This window comes from Lepidochelys kempii, chromosome 15 (genome assembly GCF_965140285.1).
Source record: "Lepidochelys kempii isolate rLepKem1 chromosome 15, rLepKem1.hap1, whole genome shotgun sequence".
In the NCBI taxonomy this organism is placed as follows: Eukaryota; Metazoa; Chordata; order Testudines; family Cheloniidae; genus Lepidochelys; species Lepidochelys kempii.
In genome coordinates this window covers 2,903,129-2,921,854 of record NC_136394.1, presented here as the reverse complement: position 1 = coordinate 2,921,854, position 18,726 = coordinate 2,903,129, and the positions used below count along the sequence as shown (strand labels likewise).

The following is an 18,726-nucleotide window of genomic DNA, read 5'->3' as shown; positions in this document are numbered from 1 at the left end:
CCATTCCCCTTGGCATTGCTCTATAGCTCAGTCCCTGACCCAGCATCCTGGCACCAGGGCTAGGTGCGTGTGGGGAGCTGAGCAGGGGGAGAACTTTGAGTAACTCATTCCCTCTGCAGGAGGCAGGCGGCTGGCGCCCTCCCCAGGGAAGCACGGCTCCCAGCAGGGGAAGGTGCACTCGGAGCTGAAGAGCAAGCAGCAGATCCTGAAGCAGAGGAAGAGGGTGGCCAAGCAGAACTTTCTGCAGAAGGGCGGCCTGAAGCAGCTGAAAGGCAAGAACCGGCAGCGGGTGCAGGAGCTGCGCAGGACGGCATTCGGCCGTGGTGCTGCCAAGAAGGGTAAAATGAGGAAAAGGATGTAAAGAACAGAGCGTGGAAGAGCAGCAGGCCTGATCTGAGCAAAGGGCTGATTCCGAGCCATCTCCCCTTGCTGGGGTGCGAGCTGCCCTGTGCAGACTCTGGCCTGGGCAGGAGCCATTAAATGATGTTGTGGGTGGTATTTAGTTTCTGTTAGATGTTTTGTCTCGATTGCAGCAGGGGGGAAGCCGAGGGAGTTGTTCCTGTTTCCTTGACCAGCTAACTCTTCTGAGAGTGCAGGAAAACCTGTCGGGGGGGTGGGGGGAACCACAGCTGTGCTGGCCTGTACCACTGGTCCTTGTCTGGACTGGTTTTCACCACCTACTCACCCCTTCTCCCAAAGGATGTTCCTGACATTGCATGAGGCTGCTTTTAAAAGCGTTTCTGATCATAGCACCTCCCTCTTCTCCTCCGCCCCCCCTCCCCCCCGCAGCAGCAACACCTTGCTGGTCCCTGATTTCATTTGTTTCTGCAGAGCCCCCTCTCCAGAAAGTCTAAGCTAGCCCATGCATGAATTTGACCTCAGAGCCCCCTTGTGAAGAAAGGTAACAGCAGAGAGGGGTTTCAGAGAAGAGCACTCACTTTCCAGGCCTGGCTGCAAAATGGTGTTTATGTAATACGAGCTATAGGTCTCAGAGCGCATTGCAAAGGAGGTCAGTATTATTCCCATTTTACAGATGGGGAAACTGAGGCACAGGGGGTGACTTGCCCAAAGTCACCCAGCAGGCTAATGGCAGAGCCAGGACTAAAGCCCAGTCTGAGTCGCAATCCTTTGCACTGTCTGATCATTGCTGTCCAGCTGTATCCCCTGGTAATTCCATTTCTCTGCCTCAAGCCAGCCAGATCCTTAGTCTCAGGGCTTAGCTCCTTATGTTATACAGATAAAACCACACAGGTTTGTTTCAGGGGACAAGTTGTCACGTTTATTATAACAAATTGGATTTATGACCAATAACTAATATCTAGTACCTATCTGTACACACACAAATGTTCTGCAGCTGCTGTATAGTTACCAGTCCTGAATGTAGCTTGAGTTTGTGGCAGCTAACTGGCCAGGAAAGCTGGGCATAAAGAAGGGCTGGGTCTCTGTTGGGCATGTACCAATGCCCTTCTGTGTTGGCAGCAGAATGTTACCCTCTAAAGTCTTCCAGCTCATCCATCCTTTTTGTAGGCTTTAGTTTGAATCCAGTCTATAGGTCTTGCTGTGTCAAGCTGCCTCTGGGTTCGGTGTGATTGATCACCTGTCAATTGCAGACTTGACTTTCAGCCTAGGACCTGGCTTTGAAGTTTCCTCAATTGTACTTTTGTTCTTTTCTTTTGAGGGTGGACTCTTCGTACTTTGTCAGGGCTGTTGTCTGCATCTTCAGCCATTGGGTGTTTACACTTTATTTTATCAGGATGGGCTGGGAGGTTGATTCCATCATCCATACATACCTCATTCACACATCTAAACTCATAAGATTACAGCAGGGTTTTGCAAAAACAAGTGAACATTTTAACGTGGAGTTTGAGTTACAATATGGACAAGGGTAAGGAATGGTAAACAGTGACCCGAAGTTACAATGTTGCATTGATCAGTTCTACACTTACACAGCTGGGGCTACTCTCCTGCCTCTTCAGCTATGTGCCCGCTGGGGGGAGCAGTAAGTGTCCTCGGCTCCCTCTTGGCTGTCACACACCATCCCCTCCCAACTATGTCAGTTGTGTGGGAGGTGGTGCTCCCAGAATGAAGAGCCAGTGCTAGATAGAGATGATTAAAAGGTGGATTTTCTGATAAAGAGCCCCCAAAACTGTTGTTGAGAACCTGCACATGTGCTTTCCTCCTCTGACAATCCCATCTGTGCAAGGTCTTCTGCTCTTGGTACATAAAAAGATGGAGGGATGTCCCCAAAGGAAAATGAATAAATGTGCAAGCATAGAATATCAGGGTTGGAAGGGACCTCAGGAGGTCATCTAGTCCAACCCTCTGCTCAAAACAGGCCCAATCCCCAATTTTTGCCCTAGATCCCTAGATATCCACCTCAAGGATTGAACTCACAACCCTTGGTTTAGCAGGCCAATGCTGAAACCACTGAGCTATCCACCCCCCCGAGGGCAATGGGCAGCCACGCCCTGGCCAGTATAAACTCGGACAGTTAAAGATACTTCTGCAATCCAGTGTCACCTGTAACAGTGCAGATGGCAAGAGGCAGCATGTGCAGGCCCTGAGCCAGCTGCCTGCAGTGAGGAAACTTTGCTTGCTTTAGACTTTAAATGCTTCCTGGGTCCCCTCAGATGGTCTCTCCTGCTCAGGGCTGCGTGGCAGTATGCAAAGGGGGGAAATTGAGCTGTCTGACTTGCTTTTAAAAAGAGGCCTTACTGTTTTTTCAGCCTAAATTGAACTAAGCTTTGTAACAAAAGTAAATGTAAATAATGGCCCACACTTTTTTTACTCCAATAAATGATTTCTTCTATTGTCTTTCAACCTCCCTGCTGTGTGTGCAATGCAGACAACAGCCTAAGGGGACATCTGCCTGGAGAAACTGAGCCAGGCTCGTTTGATGGGCCCAGCTGTTGTGAATGCACACAGTCAGTTTGGATTTTGGAACCTTGTTTAACTAAATCAAGGAGGTGATGAAGTGTTTTAAACTGGGTCAGGCAGTTGCTGCTTTAATCCGTGCATTGCTCAAGGATGGAGCAACGTATTTACCCCAAAGTGGCTGCGCATTCTACATAGGTCCTGATGTTACAGAAGAAGGTTGGAAGACTCCAGACCTCAGGGTTAATGGTGTATCAGTAGGTAGAGTTGATGGTTAGAAATACCTGAAGATCACCAAAACTTCTGTCCGAGGCACTTCAGGAGCCTTCCCCCAGGCAGCAAAGTCCTGACGTTTGGGGCTGTCCATTTGGCTTAGGGGTGTCGTGTCTGTAGAGTGGCCATAGCACATGCAAAGGCTGCAGGTGCGGTGATTCCATGGGGCAGCAGGAGAGGAAGCTGCTCTGACAAAAGTCTGGTGGTGGTTAGCACAAAGCCCTGGTCCAGCTGCCATGGAGCCTGGAACAGAGAAGACAAATGGATGCTGTTGTGCAGGGGAAGCTGCAGCCAGCTTTGCCTTCCCGTTGCTGTGAGAGCCCACCTGGCGTAGGCCCTTTCTACCATACAAACAAGGCTTAAACAGGGCTGGGATAGGATCGTGTTCCAGCATGGTTTCTTTTTGCCAATGTGCAAAGAACTAGGATTAAAGACCCAGACTTTAGTACCAGATTTACAAACATGGTTATTGCTCCACAGGTAGGAACCACATGAGGGGTAGAACAGGGGTCAGGCTGCATCAGCTCTGTGGGCCTGAGCCAAAGCAGATATGAATCTTACAGCTCCAGCTTGGGCCCTTTGGCCCATTAGCTCAAGGTGGAGCAGCTCCTGTGTTCAGCTCGAGGGTTCCAGTTCAATCGCTGGGCTGATGGCCATCACACGGCTCACAAGCATGGTTGAGTTGTTTTTCTAATGCAAGCTGTCCACAGTGGAACCTCCCCCCGTTTCACTAGCGCCAGGCTAGGAATGCTGGCCAGGGGGGCTCAGTCACAGCCTGGCTGGTGCCAACACAGCTGCAGCCCGGGCCCAGTGCTCGGTGCAGGGTAGGGACCGGAATGAGACAATGGTTTCTACCCCTCAGTTCTGCACCAGCCCCCCCCATAGGAGCGGGGTGGGTCAAACGACCAGACTGGTTTGGGGCTGGCACTCTGGAAGTTTGCGAATAGGCTAATGGGAAGGGGCTACTGCACTAGCAGGGCCTGGACTCCATGACCCAGGTCCCTTCCAGGCCAGTGGCAACAGGAGCTTGCATCTCCCAGCCATGGTTGAGCAGGTCTGACTTCAGCAGGTGCCTTCAAACACAGGGGGAATTCAGGAGCCATGGCCCAGTCAGCCCCTGTGACCCCAGCTGCTATGGTCAGTGGGGTGGGTTTGTTAATTTCAGACATGACCCCCCAGCATCTCCCTGCCCACTGTGTCAGGCTGGAAAGAGCAGCTGTGGGAGTGGCACCTCCCCCAGTAAAAAGCAGGGTCACAGATATTCAGTGGGTAATTTGTAGGACATGTACTGTGGGGGTAGGGGAGGGGTCTGGTCCACAGTGCCTGCCCCACAGTGCCTGCCCTCCCCCTTCTCACGCTGACTTTGTGGGTCTCTGGGCAGATTGACAAGTGTGTCTGTGATCTTTGCATAAAGTGAGAGGTGTAGGTGGGGAAATGCTGAATTCATTCCTGCCTAGATCAGGTTGCTAGGCTGGTGCTTTCTGAGCCAACGCAGGGTAAACTCCTTTGGGGCAGAAGCTGTAGGTGGTTTAGAAAGGGGGCAGGGGAAAGAGGTAAACTTTTTGGTCCGAGGGCCACATCGAGGTTGCGAAACAGTATGCTGCCCTGCTTCCTATCCACACACTCCCAGAACCCCTGACCTATCCAACCCCCCCATACTCCTTACCCCTGACTGCCCCCTCCTGGGACCCCTGTCCCTGACTGCCCCCGCCCTGAACCGCTGCCCCATCCAACTGCCCCTGGGACCTCCTGACCCTTATCCAAGCCCCCTGCTCCCTGTCCCCTTACCATGCTGCTCAGAGCAACAGGACTGGCTTATTGGAAAGCCTGGGAGGTGGTTGGGCCAGAGTGCTGGCAGCGTGGCTGCAGGGGAGGGGCCGGGGGCGAGCCTCCTCGGCCTGGAGCTCAGGGGCTGGGTAAGAGTCCCGCGGGCCAGATGCGGCTCGCGGGCCGTAGTTTGCCCACCTCCGATTTAGAGGATGGTGAGTCAGTGATATAATGAGGCTTAGCCCCCTGGAAAACAGCAATAAGGCGCATGCCTGATTTTGTAACACAAGGTGCAAGCTGCATTCAGGCAGGTGGGTGAAAGAGGGTGGAAATCAGGGCTGCCCAAAGCCAGCCTCAGCAAAAAGTCACGGTGGAGGTGGCGCAGCTGGGAGGAGGCGGAGTGGCTTAGCTGGCAGCAGCGGGCGAGGGCTGTACGGCAGGTGCCCCTTTGCGGATGTCAGCAAGGATGTCAGCCAGGTCGAGCATGCAGAGCTGCACCTGGTGGAGACAGAGCACGGTTGCTTTGGAAAGGAACTTTACCTGGATCTAGCCAGTGATGTCCTGAAAACACAAGCCTTCAAAAGGGAAATCCCAGCAGGGGCTGCTGTAGCAAATAGTAGGGCCCACTCCCTGTCGTAGCCTGGGGTACAGAGGAGCTCACAGCTACTCTAGGCCTGGCCTGTCCCAGGAGGGGCACTGGAGGGAGCAGGACACGAGTACTGGCTACTCCAGTCCCAGCCTCTCCCAGGGGGAGGTGCTGTACAGGAGGATCAGCAGCATTGGCTGTAGGCTTTTCTCTAGCCTCCAGAGCACAGGGCTGGGGAAAGCCAAATGCCGTGAAGAAGGGTGGGCAGGCGGCTGCATCTCTGACCGTGCCGAGCTGGGTTTCCGTGTCCTCCAGGGGGACGTCCACCTGCAGCTTCATTTGCTTAGTCGCCAGCTGGAAGAGGTTGAGGGCAGCCATCTTGATCTGCCCCAGTTGTAGGGTCTTCTTGGTGGCTGTGTTCTGGATCTCAGTCCACTTGGACTCCTGCATTGAGATTGGAGCAGAGGGTTATGGGATGCCTTGACACAGGCACTGCATCTCACCTCCCACTCTGCATTCCCCAAACCGCCTGCCCCAGCCACGCAGCGCATCTTCCCTACGCCACAGGAGGAGACCAGTCCTGGAGGGCTCTCAGCACCCTCGCTAGAGCAGCGATACCCAGCCAGCAATTTCCATGCACCACAACTGGGTTAAGCCCACAGAGCCCAGTGATAGTTGTCCCTGCCTCAGGGACAGATGACGCCCCCTCCCACAGCAGAGTCTTCGATCAGTTGCTCCATCCCAACCGATGCTGCCTCGTGTTCCTCTGACCATGAGGCTCCTGCCTTGATTCCCCTTGGCAATGTCCCTATCTGTGAACTAAGCCTCGGCCCGGCCCTGGGAGGTAGGGATGGATTATCCCCACTTTGTGCAGGGTGGGAGGGGACAGCGTGCTCAGGATCAGGCTGCACACCAGCAGCAGAGTTAAGAGGAGAACCCCAGCAACCTGGCTCCTACCTGGCTGAGCCCAGCTGTACACTTGCACTTCCAGTCCTGTGGGCATGGCACCCTGCAGCAGCACCCACCACATAGCCCCATGGCATCAGCTGTGAGACAGAGCAGCCTCCAGCTGGGGGCATGCACACGTTCCTACTCTGCACTCTGGCAGTCCTGAGTTCAAATCCTCACAGAGGGGCACAAGCGCTAATTCCTGCAGTGACCTCATTCTGGTGCAGCCCACAGAGCCATGCCTGGTGAGCAATGAAGACCCACCCCCATGCCTTGTCCAGTGAGCAACAAGGAGCCACCTCAGCTCACAGACTCCCTGTTTGTCCCTTGGGGGGGTCCACAGACAGAGCCTGCCCAGATGATGTTCTCGATGCTGGCATGACAGAGCCTGATGTGCACTGGGCCCCATCCCTCCACCAAGACTCCTGAGGGGGGAAAATGGGTTTGGTGGATGTTGCATCCTGCAGGCTAGTGCCTGGCCCAAGCGGAAGCACTGGTGTGTTATAGACACACCAAGTGGGTCTGATCCTAGCCCTAGCAGTGTTTGCTCCCCACCTGCTGCACCCGCTTCCCTCCCTCAGCACCCTGCTCGCAGGGGCTACGCCACCAGCCACCCCATTCTCTAGCCTGCTCACTGGAGCAGGAGGCACCAGCATGCTGTGTGGGCGAGGCTGGCACCATTCCAGCAGGAACCGGGCCCAGCTCACTCAGCCCCTCCAGGGTTCACACCTGCTCTCTTTAGGGAAAGCGAGGGGGAGGGCAGGAGCCATTCTGAATGGACTGCCAGCCCCGCCATGCTGGCAGAGAGCGAGGGCCCAGCTGGGGAGGGACAGCAGAGCAAGAATGCGGCCAATACCCCTTCCAGCTCAGGGTAGGTCACTGCGGGTGGGTGGGGGCTTTCAGGCAGCAGGGCCCATTACGGAAGTGGTGTGGGAGAGTCACTGGGGCCACTGCTAGGGGCTGAGAGAGCCCTGGGACTTGGCCACACATCCCTGCCCCACAAGGCTGAAGGAGCCTCTAGGGAACTGCCCCATGCCCCAGTTTCATAGGGCCAGTGGAGTATCCTAACAGTCTCCCACCCCTCTTCCCCGGCATGCTGGAGGGCTAGTCTCCCACCTTACCCACTGGTGCACCTTGGCCTGGGCCTCCTCCCGCTGGGCCTGCAGCATGGCCAGCTGGTTGTTGAGCTGCATGATCTCGTTGTTGCTCTGCTCCAGGAACTGCTGGAGCTGGGCACGCTTCTCCGCCAGCGCCTCCCGGCTTCCCAGGTCCTGCTGCACCAGTGCCACGTTGGTGGCGGTCAGCGTCCTAAAGCGGTCGATCAGAGCCTGGGTTTCCTGAAACTGCCCGGGGAGGGGACGGCGGGGGAGGAAGGGACAACGGGGGAGGCAGAGGGTTAGGGGTGCTCATTCAGCACAGAGGAGCAGGCCTGCAGCCTGGGAACTAAGTCCCTTTCACAGGTGGCGTAAGAGAGGGGTTACGCTGGATTTGAATGAGCAGGGCTGTCCTGTTACCCCGAGTGCATCTCTACTTCGGGTCAGGGACATCCCGCACCCTGTGATCCTTTGTTTCCTGCCTGCCCCCTCCCCCACAACCCCTGCCTCAAGGTCTCTGGTGCACTAGCATCCCCTGTGCACCTGGCTCCAGCAGGTTTGGGTGGAGTGTCCAAGTCACCATGGGTCACTGGGGTCCGAGCCAGAACCAGCCGCCTCCCACCGTACTCCTTGCACAGGGCCCCTCCCCACAGACAAGGTTACTGGGTGGCTGGGACAAGCCCGAGGGGCCTAGCGGCTTTCCTAGAGCGGCCGGCGCTGCCGTGGAGCATGGCGTGTCCCAGCACCTCTCAGCCCAGGGGAGGCCACCTCCTCACCCACAAAGGGGCAGGACACGGGGGGCAGGGTTAGCTTGTTTCAGCACCACCAGTTTCAGGCTACAAACCTCCCCAAGCGCATCGGGGGGGTGGGGTCAGAGCGCTTGGCGGGGGCGGGGAGGCTGCTCTGGCTGGGAGGACCGGGGCAGTTGTGGTGACAGATGCTGCAGCTGTGTGGCTGGAGGGGCGGGGCAGTGCTGGGGGGCGGGGGCCGTGGCCTGGAGGGTTCTGTGCTGGGGGAGGCATGGGGAAGTTGGGGGCGATGGGTGCTGTTGCCATGGGGGGGGCAGCATGTGATGCGGCCGTGGGGGGGGCAGGGCAGTTGGGGGGTAACAGGGGCTGCGGCCGTGAGGGGGAGTGCTGTGGCTATCAGGTGCCGTGGCCGTGAGGGGCAGTTATGGGTGACAGGTGCTGTGGCCATGAGGGGGTGCGGGGCAGCTGTGGGGGAAGGTACTTTGTCCTTGAGGAGGCATGGCACCCTTGTGTGGTGGGGGGCTGCTGCTGTGAGGGGGCACGGGGCAGTTGTGGGGCGGTACTGCAGTGTGTGATGGGTGTGGCCATGCGGGGACACAGGGGGCGTGGGAAGTGGGGGTGATGGGTGCCGTTGCTGTGAGAGGGCGCTGGGCAGTTGGGAAGGGGGCGTTTGACATGGCTGTGAGAGGGCGCCGGGCAGTTGGGGGTTACGGGGGCTGCGGCCTTGAGAAGATGCAGGACAGTTGGGGGGGGGTGCTGCGGCTGTCAGGGGGTGCAAGGCAGTTGGGGGTGATGGGTGCCACGGCCATGAGGGGTAGTTATGGGCGACGGGTGCTGCAGCTGTGAGGGGGCAGGGGCAGTGGGGGGGTGCCGCGGCCATGAGGGAACACAGGGCAGTGGGGGAAGGTTGTGGGTGATGGGTGCTGTGGGCCGGAAGCAGGACTCGGGTCACTTGTTGCTGGCACCGGAGGTCAGGGTGGCTCGGTAACAGCAGTGGGACAGGGCATGGGGGGCGGCACAGGAACCCGGGGACTTCGGCAGTTGGAGGGACTGAGCACTTGCAGGGGGTCTCAGAGTGCTTTTCAGCACAGGGAAGGTCAGTAGCTGGGAAGGGGGTAGTGCAGAGCTGGGGAGGGGATCAGGTAAAAAATGGGGAGTGGGGAAGTTGGCATGGGGGCATCTGGAGACAGGGGTAGTGCCCCCTGCTCCTGACCCTGACCCTCCCCCCCAGCAGCTCCCTGCAGAGTCCCCCCTCACCTGCTCCGTCTTCTCCAACACTCCCTGGAGATAGCTCCGGAAGATGGCATGGGCTTCCAGGTGCCTCTGCAGCCTGTCCCTCTCCACGAGCAGCCGGGCGATCTCCTGGCGCAACTGCCTGGCCTCCACGACCTTCTGCACCACCTGCTCCCGCTGCTCACTCACCTTTTGCAGTGCCCGGCTCCGCTTGGAGTCATTGTCCTGCCACCCACAACACAGGGAACCAGGTAATGCCAAAAGGCAAGCGCCCCACCACACTGAGCCCGCATGCTTGATGTGTAGCACTGCTGCCACAGGGTTCTGTTCGAGCAGGGGCTACTGCTATGCGGGTAACAACCTTCTACTGACACCTTGCTGGAGAAGCTGCTCCTTTAGCTCAAGCTGTTGAAGCTTCGGCTTTAGGTCCCTGATTCAGTCCCCACTGATAAGTTACACTGTCTGTGTGCATGTTGGGGAATCAGAAATGGTCAGAACCAGAACCCTGGATCCAAATGCACCTAGAGTCTAAAACCAAAATGTGTGGCTGAGAGTGGAGCCCAGACTGGATCCTTGTAGCTGCAGGACTCTGTGGCTGAGGTCAATAGTGGTGCCTGGATGTGCTGAGGAACTTGGATGATGAGGGAAATGGGGAAATGGCAGACGTGTGCAACGACTCTGTTTGTTTGCTTTCAAACAGGTTTCTAGCAACTGGACGTCTGACATCATGAACGCCCGTGAAAACAAGGTAGGATCAGAGGCTAAAATAGGGAAAGAACAAGTTAAAAATTACGGAGACAAGTTAGATGGATTTCATCAGGCCCTAGCGACTTGAACACTCAAGGAGCTGACTGAGGAGATATCTGAGCCACTAGCAATTGTCTTTGAAAAGCCATGGCAAACGGGAGAGAGATTCCAGACGACTGGAAAGGGCAAGTCTAGGGCCTAGCTATAAAAAGGGGAATAAGGACAACTCGGGGAATTACTGACCAGGCACTTTAGTTCAGTGGTTTGAGCATTGGTCTGCTAAACCCAGGGTTGTGAGTTCAATCCTTGAGGGGGCCATTTAGGGATCTGGGGAGTTGGGGATGGTCCTGCTTGGAGCAGGGGGTTGGAATAGATGACCTCCTGAAGTCCCTTCCAACCCTGATATTCTAGGATTCAATACCTTCTGAGTACAGTCCATCCCCACCCCAGCAAGCAGGCTTTCCTCCCAGCCCCGGGATGTCCATGTGGGTCTTGTACCTTCAGGAACTTGTCAAATTTGAAGATGGCCTCCTTGAGCTGCCCCTCCTTGTGTTGCAGCTCCTTCCGGCGCTGCTGCAGGCTCTCCATCTTCATCTGGAACTCCTGCAGGAGGACAGGACAAGGCCAGTCAGGGGGTGGGGCCAGCCCAAGCAATCCTTCCTGGGTCTTCACCAGCAGGGGGGCAAGGACCCACAGAGCACCTGGGCTTGGGTGAGGGGGCTCAGTGACTGGGAAGAGAGGCCTTCAAGGCTGCATCCCCTGCAGTGCCAGAGCAGCAGCAGGTCTGCCTATTGCTGAGTGTTCTAGGGTAACATGCTGCCAGAATGTGGGTCTTACAGTCTCCTTCTGATGGCTTGTCCACATACAAGGATACAAGCCTACTAGTGCTACCAATTGAGGGAGTTAGCCCTTTAGCGCAAGCAGCAGAAAATCATGCTTTTAACACTGAAGGTCCCAGGTTCCTGCCTTGCTATCAGCCGAAGTGGCAGCAGTTATACAGAACAAGGAGTGGAGTGCTGACTAAATGCTCTGTGCAAAGCCCTCCCTGGCATTCTGGTGGATCTAGTCCCTGTTTCGTCTTAATCCCCCTGTGGCTCCATGTCCAAAGGACTGGCCAGTGTTATCAGTGCCGCATGGGTATACCGGTGCACCACCATCGTCACTGTCCCTTGGGCTCAGCCATAGTAGTCACAGTGGAGCTGAATATCAAGCTGCAATGCCTGCTAGACTGGGGGCTTCCATGGGAATTAGGCACCTAAATACTTTTGAGGATCTGGGCCATTATTAGTAACATTTTATTTGTATTGTGGTAATGCCTAGCAGACCAGGACCCCACTGCTAGGTGCTGTACAGTCACAGAACAAAATACACACCTTTTTTGTCTATGCAGGAATATCTGGCCTGCAGCACAGAGCATGTATGGGAGTACGGAGGGTGGGGAGCCTGGGGACAGAGTGAGGGGCCACTGTGAGTCAGGACAAACCCTTGTTAAAACATCCTAGGTTCCATCCAACACATTTACTGACACACTTGATCTAATACTGAGGATCCAGTGATGGCCACTGCTGGTGCAGGGGCCTTCTCCTCTGCAGCAGCTGCCGTCTCATTAACTGACTTGCCCACTCTTCAGATCTCATCTAAAAGCTTCTTCCCCTTGCCCATCGCTTAGTCCCTCTCCCCTGCCACTGCTCAGCCATCACACTAAATATCTCTCTCTAAATGTACCATTTTATTGTTCTCTGCTGTTTAATTCTGTAACTATTATTACATCGCCAAGGTGTTTTGTACTGTTCTCCCTCTCTCTCGCTAGGTACCTACTTGGCCACAGTGTGGCTTATCAGATTAATAGGCCAATTAATGCTGGGCAAAATCATGTTTATTATAATCAACACTAGTACACCAAAGTAACCCGTAGTGCTTTACAAACTGCAGCACCATTTGTTGCTGCTAAACTTTTCAGATTTGGGCAAAAGTCTTTTGGTTACTTGAATTTTCCCTGAACAATTTAAATTTTCCCGGGGTGGGGGGGAGCATTTTTCCAACCAGCTCCAGCCCAGTGATGTTGAGTGTCTTTAAAGCAGGAGTTTTCTCCATTGATTGCATTGTGCCTCTCCCCTCCTGCCCTTGAGCCCTCAGGAAGTGACCAGCCACTCCGCATCATGCAGCCCCAGTGACATGAAAACAGCAAGGATTTGCTTTCCGTTCTCAACCTCCTTCGAGGCTCTGATGCCCCCACAACCCCTCGCCCATTCGGGGACTCCACCATTTAGGAATCATGAATCTCAAGTTAACAGGCACAGCCCCGGCAAGGCCCCGTGCAGCTGTATTTACCTCTTTCTGTGCCAACAGGGCTTGTTCCACCCCTGCCAGCTCCCTCCTCTTCTCCAGCAGGCGGGTGGCAGGGGTCAGGTAGTCGTCTTCTCTTTCAGGCATTTTCCTGCAGGGGAGGAACAAATGGGAGAGTGGCAGTTCTCACCTGGCCCTAGTGGAACTCTGCTAACTCCTCTTCAGCCTCCATTGCCATCAGTGGCATCCAGGATGCCAAAAAAGGTACGCCGGACAGGGTACGGAACCATTGAGATACAAGGGCACCACACTTGTTTTTACTGCAAATGCCACATGTTTACTTGGACCCCCTGACGTGAGCTGGGCCACTGCAGCTCCACAAGCCAGCACTTCTCCTCAGTGGCCACCACCCTGTGCTTCAAATGTAACGCTTTCATGTCGAGAGACGCACAGTCAGCAAGCAACCTAGCTAATTTCAGGGCTGGCCTTGGGGGAACATAGAGCCATGACTTGAGTACTATTTTTTTTCCCCAGTTCCACCCCAATCTATCCCAGAGGACGAGCTGAAAGTGGTTTCTAATCCAGAGCCTGCCAGGTGCCCAGAAAGAGATTGTGGTTTTACAATCACAGGTTTCCAATTTGTTTTAAACTAAATTTTTTCTCCCCCCATGTTCCTGTTCGAGAAATGACAGGGAAAAGTGACTCCTTAACGAATGTGCAGGGCAACAGCAAGCTCGACTGGGCCCAAAGCAACAAAATGAAACCAAAAAAGGGGAGAGCTCTTTTCTCAAATCTCTTCCAACTGTCACAGGGTGACTGGCCCTTTAAGAAGGAATAGGTCCAGTTCACCTCCAGCAAGGGCCCGAGTGCAGGGCTGCCAACTTTCTAATGGCAGAAAAAACCCAAACACCCTTGCCCCACCTTTTCGCCAAGGCCCCACCCCCACTCATTCCATCCCCCCTCCATCCGTTGCTCGCTCTCCCCACCCTCACTCACTTTCACCAAGCAGGGGCAGAGATGCGGGAGGGGGTGCAGGCTCCAGGATGGGGCCAGAAATGAGGGGTTCAGGGTACGGGAGGGGGCTCAGGGCTGTAGACAGGGGGTTGGGCTGAGGGAGGGGGTGCAGGCTCTGGGAGGGAGTTTGGGTGCGGGAGGGGGTTTTGACCTGGGGTAGAGGGTTGGGGTGCAGGAGGAGTTCGCAGTGCAGGCTCCGGCCAGGTGGCGCTTACCTCAGGTGGCTCCCAGAAGTGGCAGCATGTCTGGCTCTCAGGTGGAGGGACCAGGGGGCTCTGCGCACCGCCTGCGCTCACGGACGCTGCCCCCACAGCTCCCATTGGCTGTAGTTCCCAGCCAATGGGAGCTAAAGAGCCAGCACTCGGGGTGGGGGCAGCGTGCAGAGCCCCTGTGCCTAGGAGCCAGACATGCTGGTTGCTTCCAGGAGCTGTGCAGAGCCAGGGCAGGCAGGGAGCCTGCTTTAGCCCCACTGCGCTGCCAACCAGACTTTTAGCAGTGCTGACGGGAGCCGCCAGGGTCCCTTTTTGACCAGGTGTTCTGGTCAAAAACCAGATACCTGGCAACCCTGAGTGAGTGCACCTGGCCTCCCTAAAGAGCCAGGCAGCAGCTCAGCGAGGGGAGCAGGAAGGAGCAGTAGTTGAGTGCTAGCAAATGAGAGCTGTTGGAGAGAACTGGTGAGAGCAGGAAAAGCCTGCTGAGTATCTGGCTCCTGCAGAAGCACCTTGGTAAAGGGGAAGAACCAGCTCAAGCAGAGCAGGCCAAGCCTGGATTTTGGAGGGAGATTCCCATGGTCAGGGGTAGGACTTGCAGGCAAAGGGACTGGGGAGTGAAAGGATACAGGGAGCCCTCTTGCAAGGGCCTGAGGGCTGCAGGAGAGTTGTAAGCAGCACAGACAATTGCCAGAGGTGGGGGCCCTGGAATAGGAGTGGGGCGGGAGAACTGCTGCATTTTAACTTGCTATGCTCTAGGGGGAGAATGGTCTGACTTTGTGGGATCTGCTGGAGGCTGAAACTACTAAATTATGCCAGGCTGCAGGGTTTGTATTAGCCTCTGAAGGGGACAACATTCTTTTCCCAGGCAGAGAAGGTAACCATTGGTCTGATCTGTGGTGGAGAAGATGGCAACTCAGTTGGCACTGGGCACTGTTGGGAAAACCAAGTAGGGACTTGCTTGTTGCACTGTGGCCAGCCACAGAAGGGTGCTCTGGCAGGGCAAGCCCTGCTTACATAGTTATAGTCCTTGTAGGTATTATTTATAGCAAAGGAGGTCAGACAGAGGAGTCATTACTTAGTTCAGTGGTTCCCAAACTTGTTCCGCTACTTGTGTGGGGAAAGCTCCTGGCGGGCTGGGCCGGTTTGTTTACCTGCCGCGTCCGCAGGTTCGGCCAGGTAAACAAACCGGCCCGGCCTGCCAGGGGCTTTCCCTGCACAAGCGGCAGAACAAGTTTGGGAACCACTGACTTAGTTGATGGTGTTGCTTAAAAAAAAAAAAAAAATTTTCTAGCACTTATGATGGCAAAGAATGTGAACCAATGTGGTGCTGTCTGTCTGAGTCTGCAGGCAGCCTGAAACAATAGCTCTGAGGCATGTAAACTGATTCCAGTTCTTGTGATCTGGGTGTTAACTCTGATACCTAATGACAATTTAAATATCAAGATTACTAATGGCTTTACACCTGATGAAAGTGTGTGTTACAAGTCCCTCCCTATGTCCAATCCATAGGAGATTGGAGTCTGTTACTGCCCCAGATAAGAAGATGTAGCAGCTTATGCTTTTAGCACTGGAGGTCCCTGTTTCAATCTCTGATGTACTTGCCAAGATAGTGGCTGTCACGTAAGTGCTCCCGCACACATGCGCACACACAAAAGAGGAACGATCCTAGTACAATGCTCCCCACAAGATAATGTGGGTGGTTCCACAGGCAGGCAGAGTTTAGGAGAGTTCTGTCACTTTGATTCTTCTAATCTCACCCCACTGCCACCAATTTCAGAGGGAGCAGCTTCATGTGCTATAAAGTGGCATGAACCCAACCAGGGTTCCCAGCTGTGGTGGGCAAGAGTTTAAAAATCACAAGTCACTCCTGGTGTCCTTTTGTTTTAAAAGCCTGCGCTCAGTGCCTGAGATGGGAATCACAGCAAGTGACATTTACAAGTTGTGCCCTGATTGGGTAGCAGGTTAGAAGGCGAAGCTAGTTGTTTGTTTTTCCTTTCTCCCATGCACAGAAAACTGGTGGCTATGCACTCCCACCTGAGTCCCTATAGAATTGACTCAGCTCAGTGAGACTTGATTGGCTAGACAAATGTAGCCAAACTGGAGGGGAAAAAAAACAACCCAAACTTATCAGGACTCGGTATCACCCAAAGAATATGGTTACGGAAATGTTTGGGGGTTGAGCTTTGTCTATTTGTCTTTAGTAAACTCAGATGTGTTTGGGGGGGCTCTTGTTACAACACAGCTATCTGCCATACTGTAGTTTGGACTGGCAGTGTTGATTCACTTGCTAGAAGGGATCACTAGGTCATCTAGTCCGGCTTCCTGTGTAACACAGGCCAGAGAATTTTGCCCAGTTACCCCGACCCTGATCCAGTAACTTGTCTGCCTCAAGCAAATCTTCCTGAAAGGCTTCCAGTCTTGAGCTGGAGATTCCACCACTTCCCTTGGTAGCTTGTTCCAACGGGCAATCCCCCTCATTGCTAACAATGTGTCTGGCTTCAGCTTCCAGCCATTGATTCCTGCTCAGCCTGTCTCCTTGCAAAGGTCCTTAAACACAAATCAAGTCACCTCCAATCTTCTTTGTGACTGAGCTCTTGAAACCTCTCGCTTTAAGGCATTTTCTCCAGGCCACAAATCTCTTTTGTGGCTCTCTTGCACCCCTCCTATTTTCCAACATCCTTTTTAAAACGGGAACACTAGAACTGGATGCGGTATTCCAGTATTGGTCTCATGAAAGTGACCTGGGCTTTACTAAGCTGTGTTCCCAAAAGGTGCAATGAAACCGCAAGTCTCACTATCTTTAGTATATTTATTAAAGCCCCAGCTGCTGGAGTCATGAGATTGCCTGAGAATCCAGGCACCAGAAGTAGGAAGGGCCCAACATTAATTGGCTTAAAAATCACAAAACTTGTTTTAAATAATTGCATGAGTTTCACACCTGACTCCTAGTTTTTGAATGCTTGAGGTTGGCAATGTTGCACACAAGAGAGGCAGTGTGATTGGGTGGACAGGACACCAGACTGGGAACTAGGCTACAAAGGTTCTAGTGTAGATTCTGCCATTAACCTGCTGCATGACCTGGGGTAAGTTAGTCCCTTCGCTGCTTTGGGCCTTAGTTTACCAAGCTATAAAACGAGGGCCGTGATACTCACCCACCTTACTTTGACATGGATGTAAAATATGAAGTGTGGCCATGGCTTAGGAAATTGCTTAAAATACAGCACAGTACAGCCAAGGTAAGCATACGCAGGCAGCAGATGGGATCATCACACACTCCTAACCTGTGCTGTAATTGTTCTAGAACCAGGCCTTCTGAGTGCAGACAGCAGCTCTTTTGGTACAAGATAAAATGTTCACCACATCCCCAGGAGCAGGAAGCAACACTCCACAGAAAAGCAAACACAAAGCTTCATCAGGGCTTTCTAGAAATGCTTCCAGTGCCTCATTTTCACTTCCTCCGACCCTGGTTCCACCCCCTATATTGCCAACCCCAAAATGTTTAAAAAGCATGAGTCAGGCTCACCAAAAATCATGAGACCGGCTTTCAAATCATGCGGTCATGTAACAACACTAGATTTGGGTTCTTTTTATTGGCCTTCTGCTTTGTGAACCCTTAGGATGCGCTGGGGTCACATTTGAAGCGGTCTCCACAGCCACAAGGGCTAGAAATTTACTTTTTCTTTAAGAATGAAGGCTGAAATCATCACATATCCACTTGACTCCAGGAGCTGGGGCTTTAAGGAAAACAATAATTATCATGAGACTCATGACAAAATCTTGAGAGTTGGCTGGAAAAATTTAATATCTGGATGGAATTTGCTGATTTGGCTAAGTTGGAATGTTTTGCAGAACCAGTCTGATTACACCAAAGTACCGACAGCACCCAGGCAGGCTTCCAGCAGAAACCTGCCTGGTTTCCTGCCAACTAAGCCCAGGCTTCCAGGATTCACCATCCTGGAGCAGCCAGCCATGCAGACTACAGTGTCAGGTGAAATTTCAGGACTTTGCAGGATCTGCATCTCCGGGGCAGCCAGACAGCCCAGCCCCCTGCCACACGGCCAGGTCTCCAGGGCTTCCAGAGTTTGGGGCACTGGGGCAAGGCTCACTTCAATTTCATGGAGAATTTTAAAGCTGTTGGGGTTTTTGTTCTGAATTGGAATGAAACCAAATTCTGTAATATTAAAATCCTACACAAAACAGAATCTGCTTTCTCTGCACAGCTCTACTTGGGACGCTGTGGGGTGCTGGCAGAATTCCAGCCCTGATCAGCAAGCAGGGTTAGAACAGGCTACCGAGAATCCTTCCAGGAAGCATCTGTTAAGTGTTTTCTTGCTGGCACAAAACCCAAGAATTAGCCATCCCTCCAGCTACCCAAATAAAGACAACCACTGCTATTAGTATCAGCAGGAAGACTACTCCCCCAAGGGCCTGAGCCAAAAGCGGCCTACCCCTACCACGCTTCTTGCGCAGAGATCTGCAAGTGCCTTCATAGCTCTACAGAGGGCCTAGCTATGCAAATAATAATAATGGGCCTATGCAGGCTCCCACAAGCGGAGGGGTTCCCAGTGCAGCTGTGCAGACCTCTTCACAACAAGCAGCCACCTGCAAGTGGGGGGAGATAGGGAGAGGATCTTACTCACGGCAGCAGTAGCTTGTCCCGGAAAGCTGCCCGCAGATATTCTTCCAGTTCGAAAGCCATCGCGGCCCAGCCCCCAGCAGGGACCCTCGGCTCAGGGAATGGGGAGCCGTGGGCCCCCAGCTGTCGTCGTCCCAGCGCCTGCAAAGGGGCAAGGCAGGGAGCAGAGCCCGTCCGTTGCTAAGGAGACAGTCAGCACAACGTTCTGTTGCCGTGGTCACGCGTTCGGAATCCCGGAGCCCGTGAAAGTTTCTCTTCCACGCGTCGCTGCAGGAGTCCAGAGAACATCTCGTGCAGGGCGGGTGGA

The 18,726-nt window shown here is 54.1% G+C and overlaps 2 protein-coding genes across 5 annotated transcripts in view; one reads left to right on the top strand and one right to left on the bottom strand.

Moving 5' to 3' along the window:
* DDX54 (DEAD-box helicase 54) overlaps positions 1-2,814 on the top strand; it is a 20,973-nt gene extending 18,159 nt beyond the window's left edge. Inside the window, exon 20 of the mRNA XM_073313146.2 lies at positions 120-2,814. Coding sequence (XP_073169247.1) covers positions 120-361 — 242 coding nt within the window. The 3' untranslated portion in view covers positions 362-2,814. The remainder of the gene's footprint in view (positions 1-119) is intronic.
* Positions 1,259-18,726, bottom strand: CFAP73 (cilia and flagella associated protein 73). Of its 4 annotated transcripts, none has more exons than XM_073313157.2 (8): positions 18,424-18,726; positions 17,307-17,517; positions 12,603-12,708; positions 10,770-10,874; positions 9,549-9,749; positions 7,570-7,791; positions 5,786-5,944; positions 1,259-3,390 (listed from the first exon to the last, which is right to left on the bottom strand). In XM_073313157.2, the coding sequence occupies exons 3-8, from the start codon at positions 12,702-12,704 to the stop codon at positions 3,247-3,249; spliced, it is 933 nt and encodes a 310-aa protein (XP_073169258.1). In that variant the 5' UTR covers positions 12,705-12,708; positions 17,307-17,517; positions 18,424-18,726; the 3' UTR covers positions 1,259-3,246. The 4 variants fall into 4 exon arrangements, with proteins under 4 accessions (XP_073169258.1, XP_073169254.1, XP_073169255.1 ...); XM_073313155.2 differs by lacking the exon at positions 17,307-17,517 and adding an exon at positions 5,187-5,412 and having other exon boundaries at positions 3,308-3,390; XM_073313153.2 differs by lacking the exon at positions 17,307-17,517.

Coding starts and splice junctions, on each gene's coding strand:
- CFAP73 (XM_073313153.2), bottom strand. CDS start 18,482: ATGGCTTTCGAACTGGAAGAATATCTGCGGGCAGCTTTCCGGGACAAG. Junction 10,875..12,602: donor CCCTGTTGGCACAGAAAGAG/GTAAATACAGCT, acceptor GTCCTCCTGCAG/GAGTTCCAGATGAAGATGGA. Junction 9,750..10,769: donor AATTTGACAAGTTCCTGAAG/GTACAAGACCCA, acceptor TGTGGGTGGCAG/GACAATGACTCCAAGCGGAG.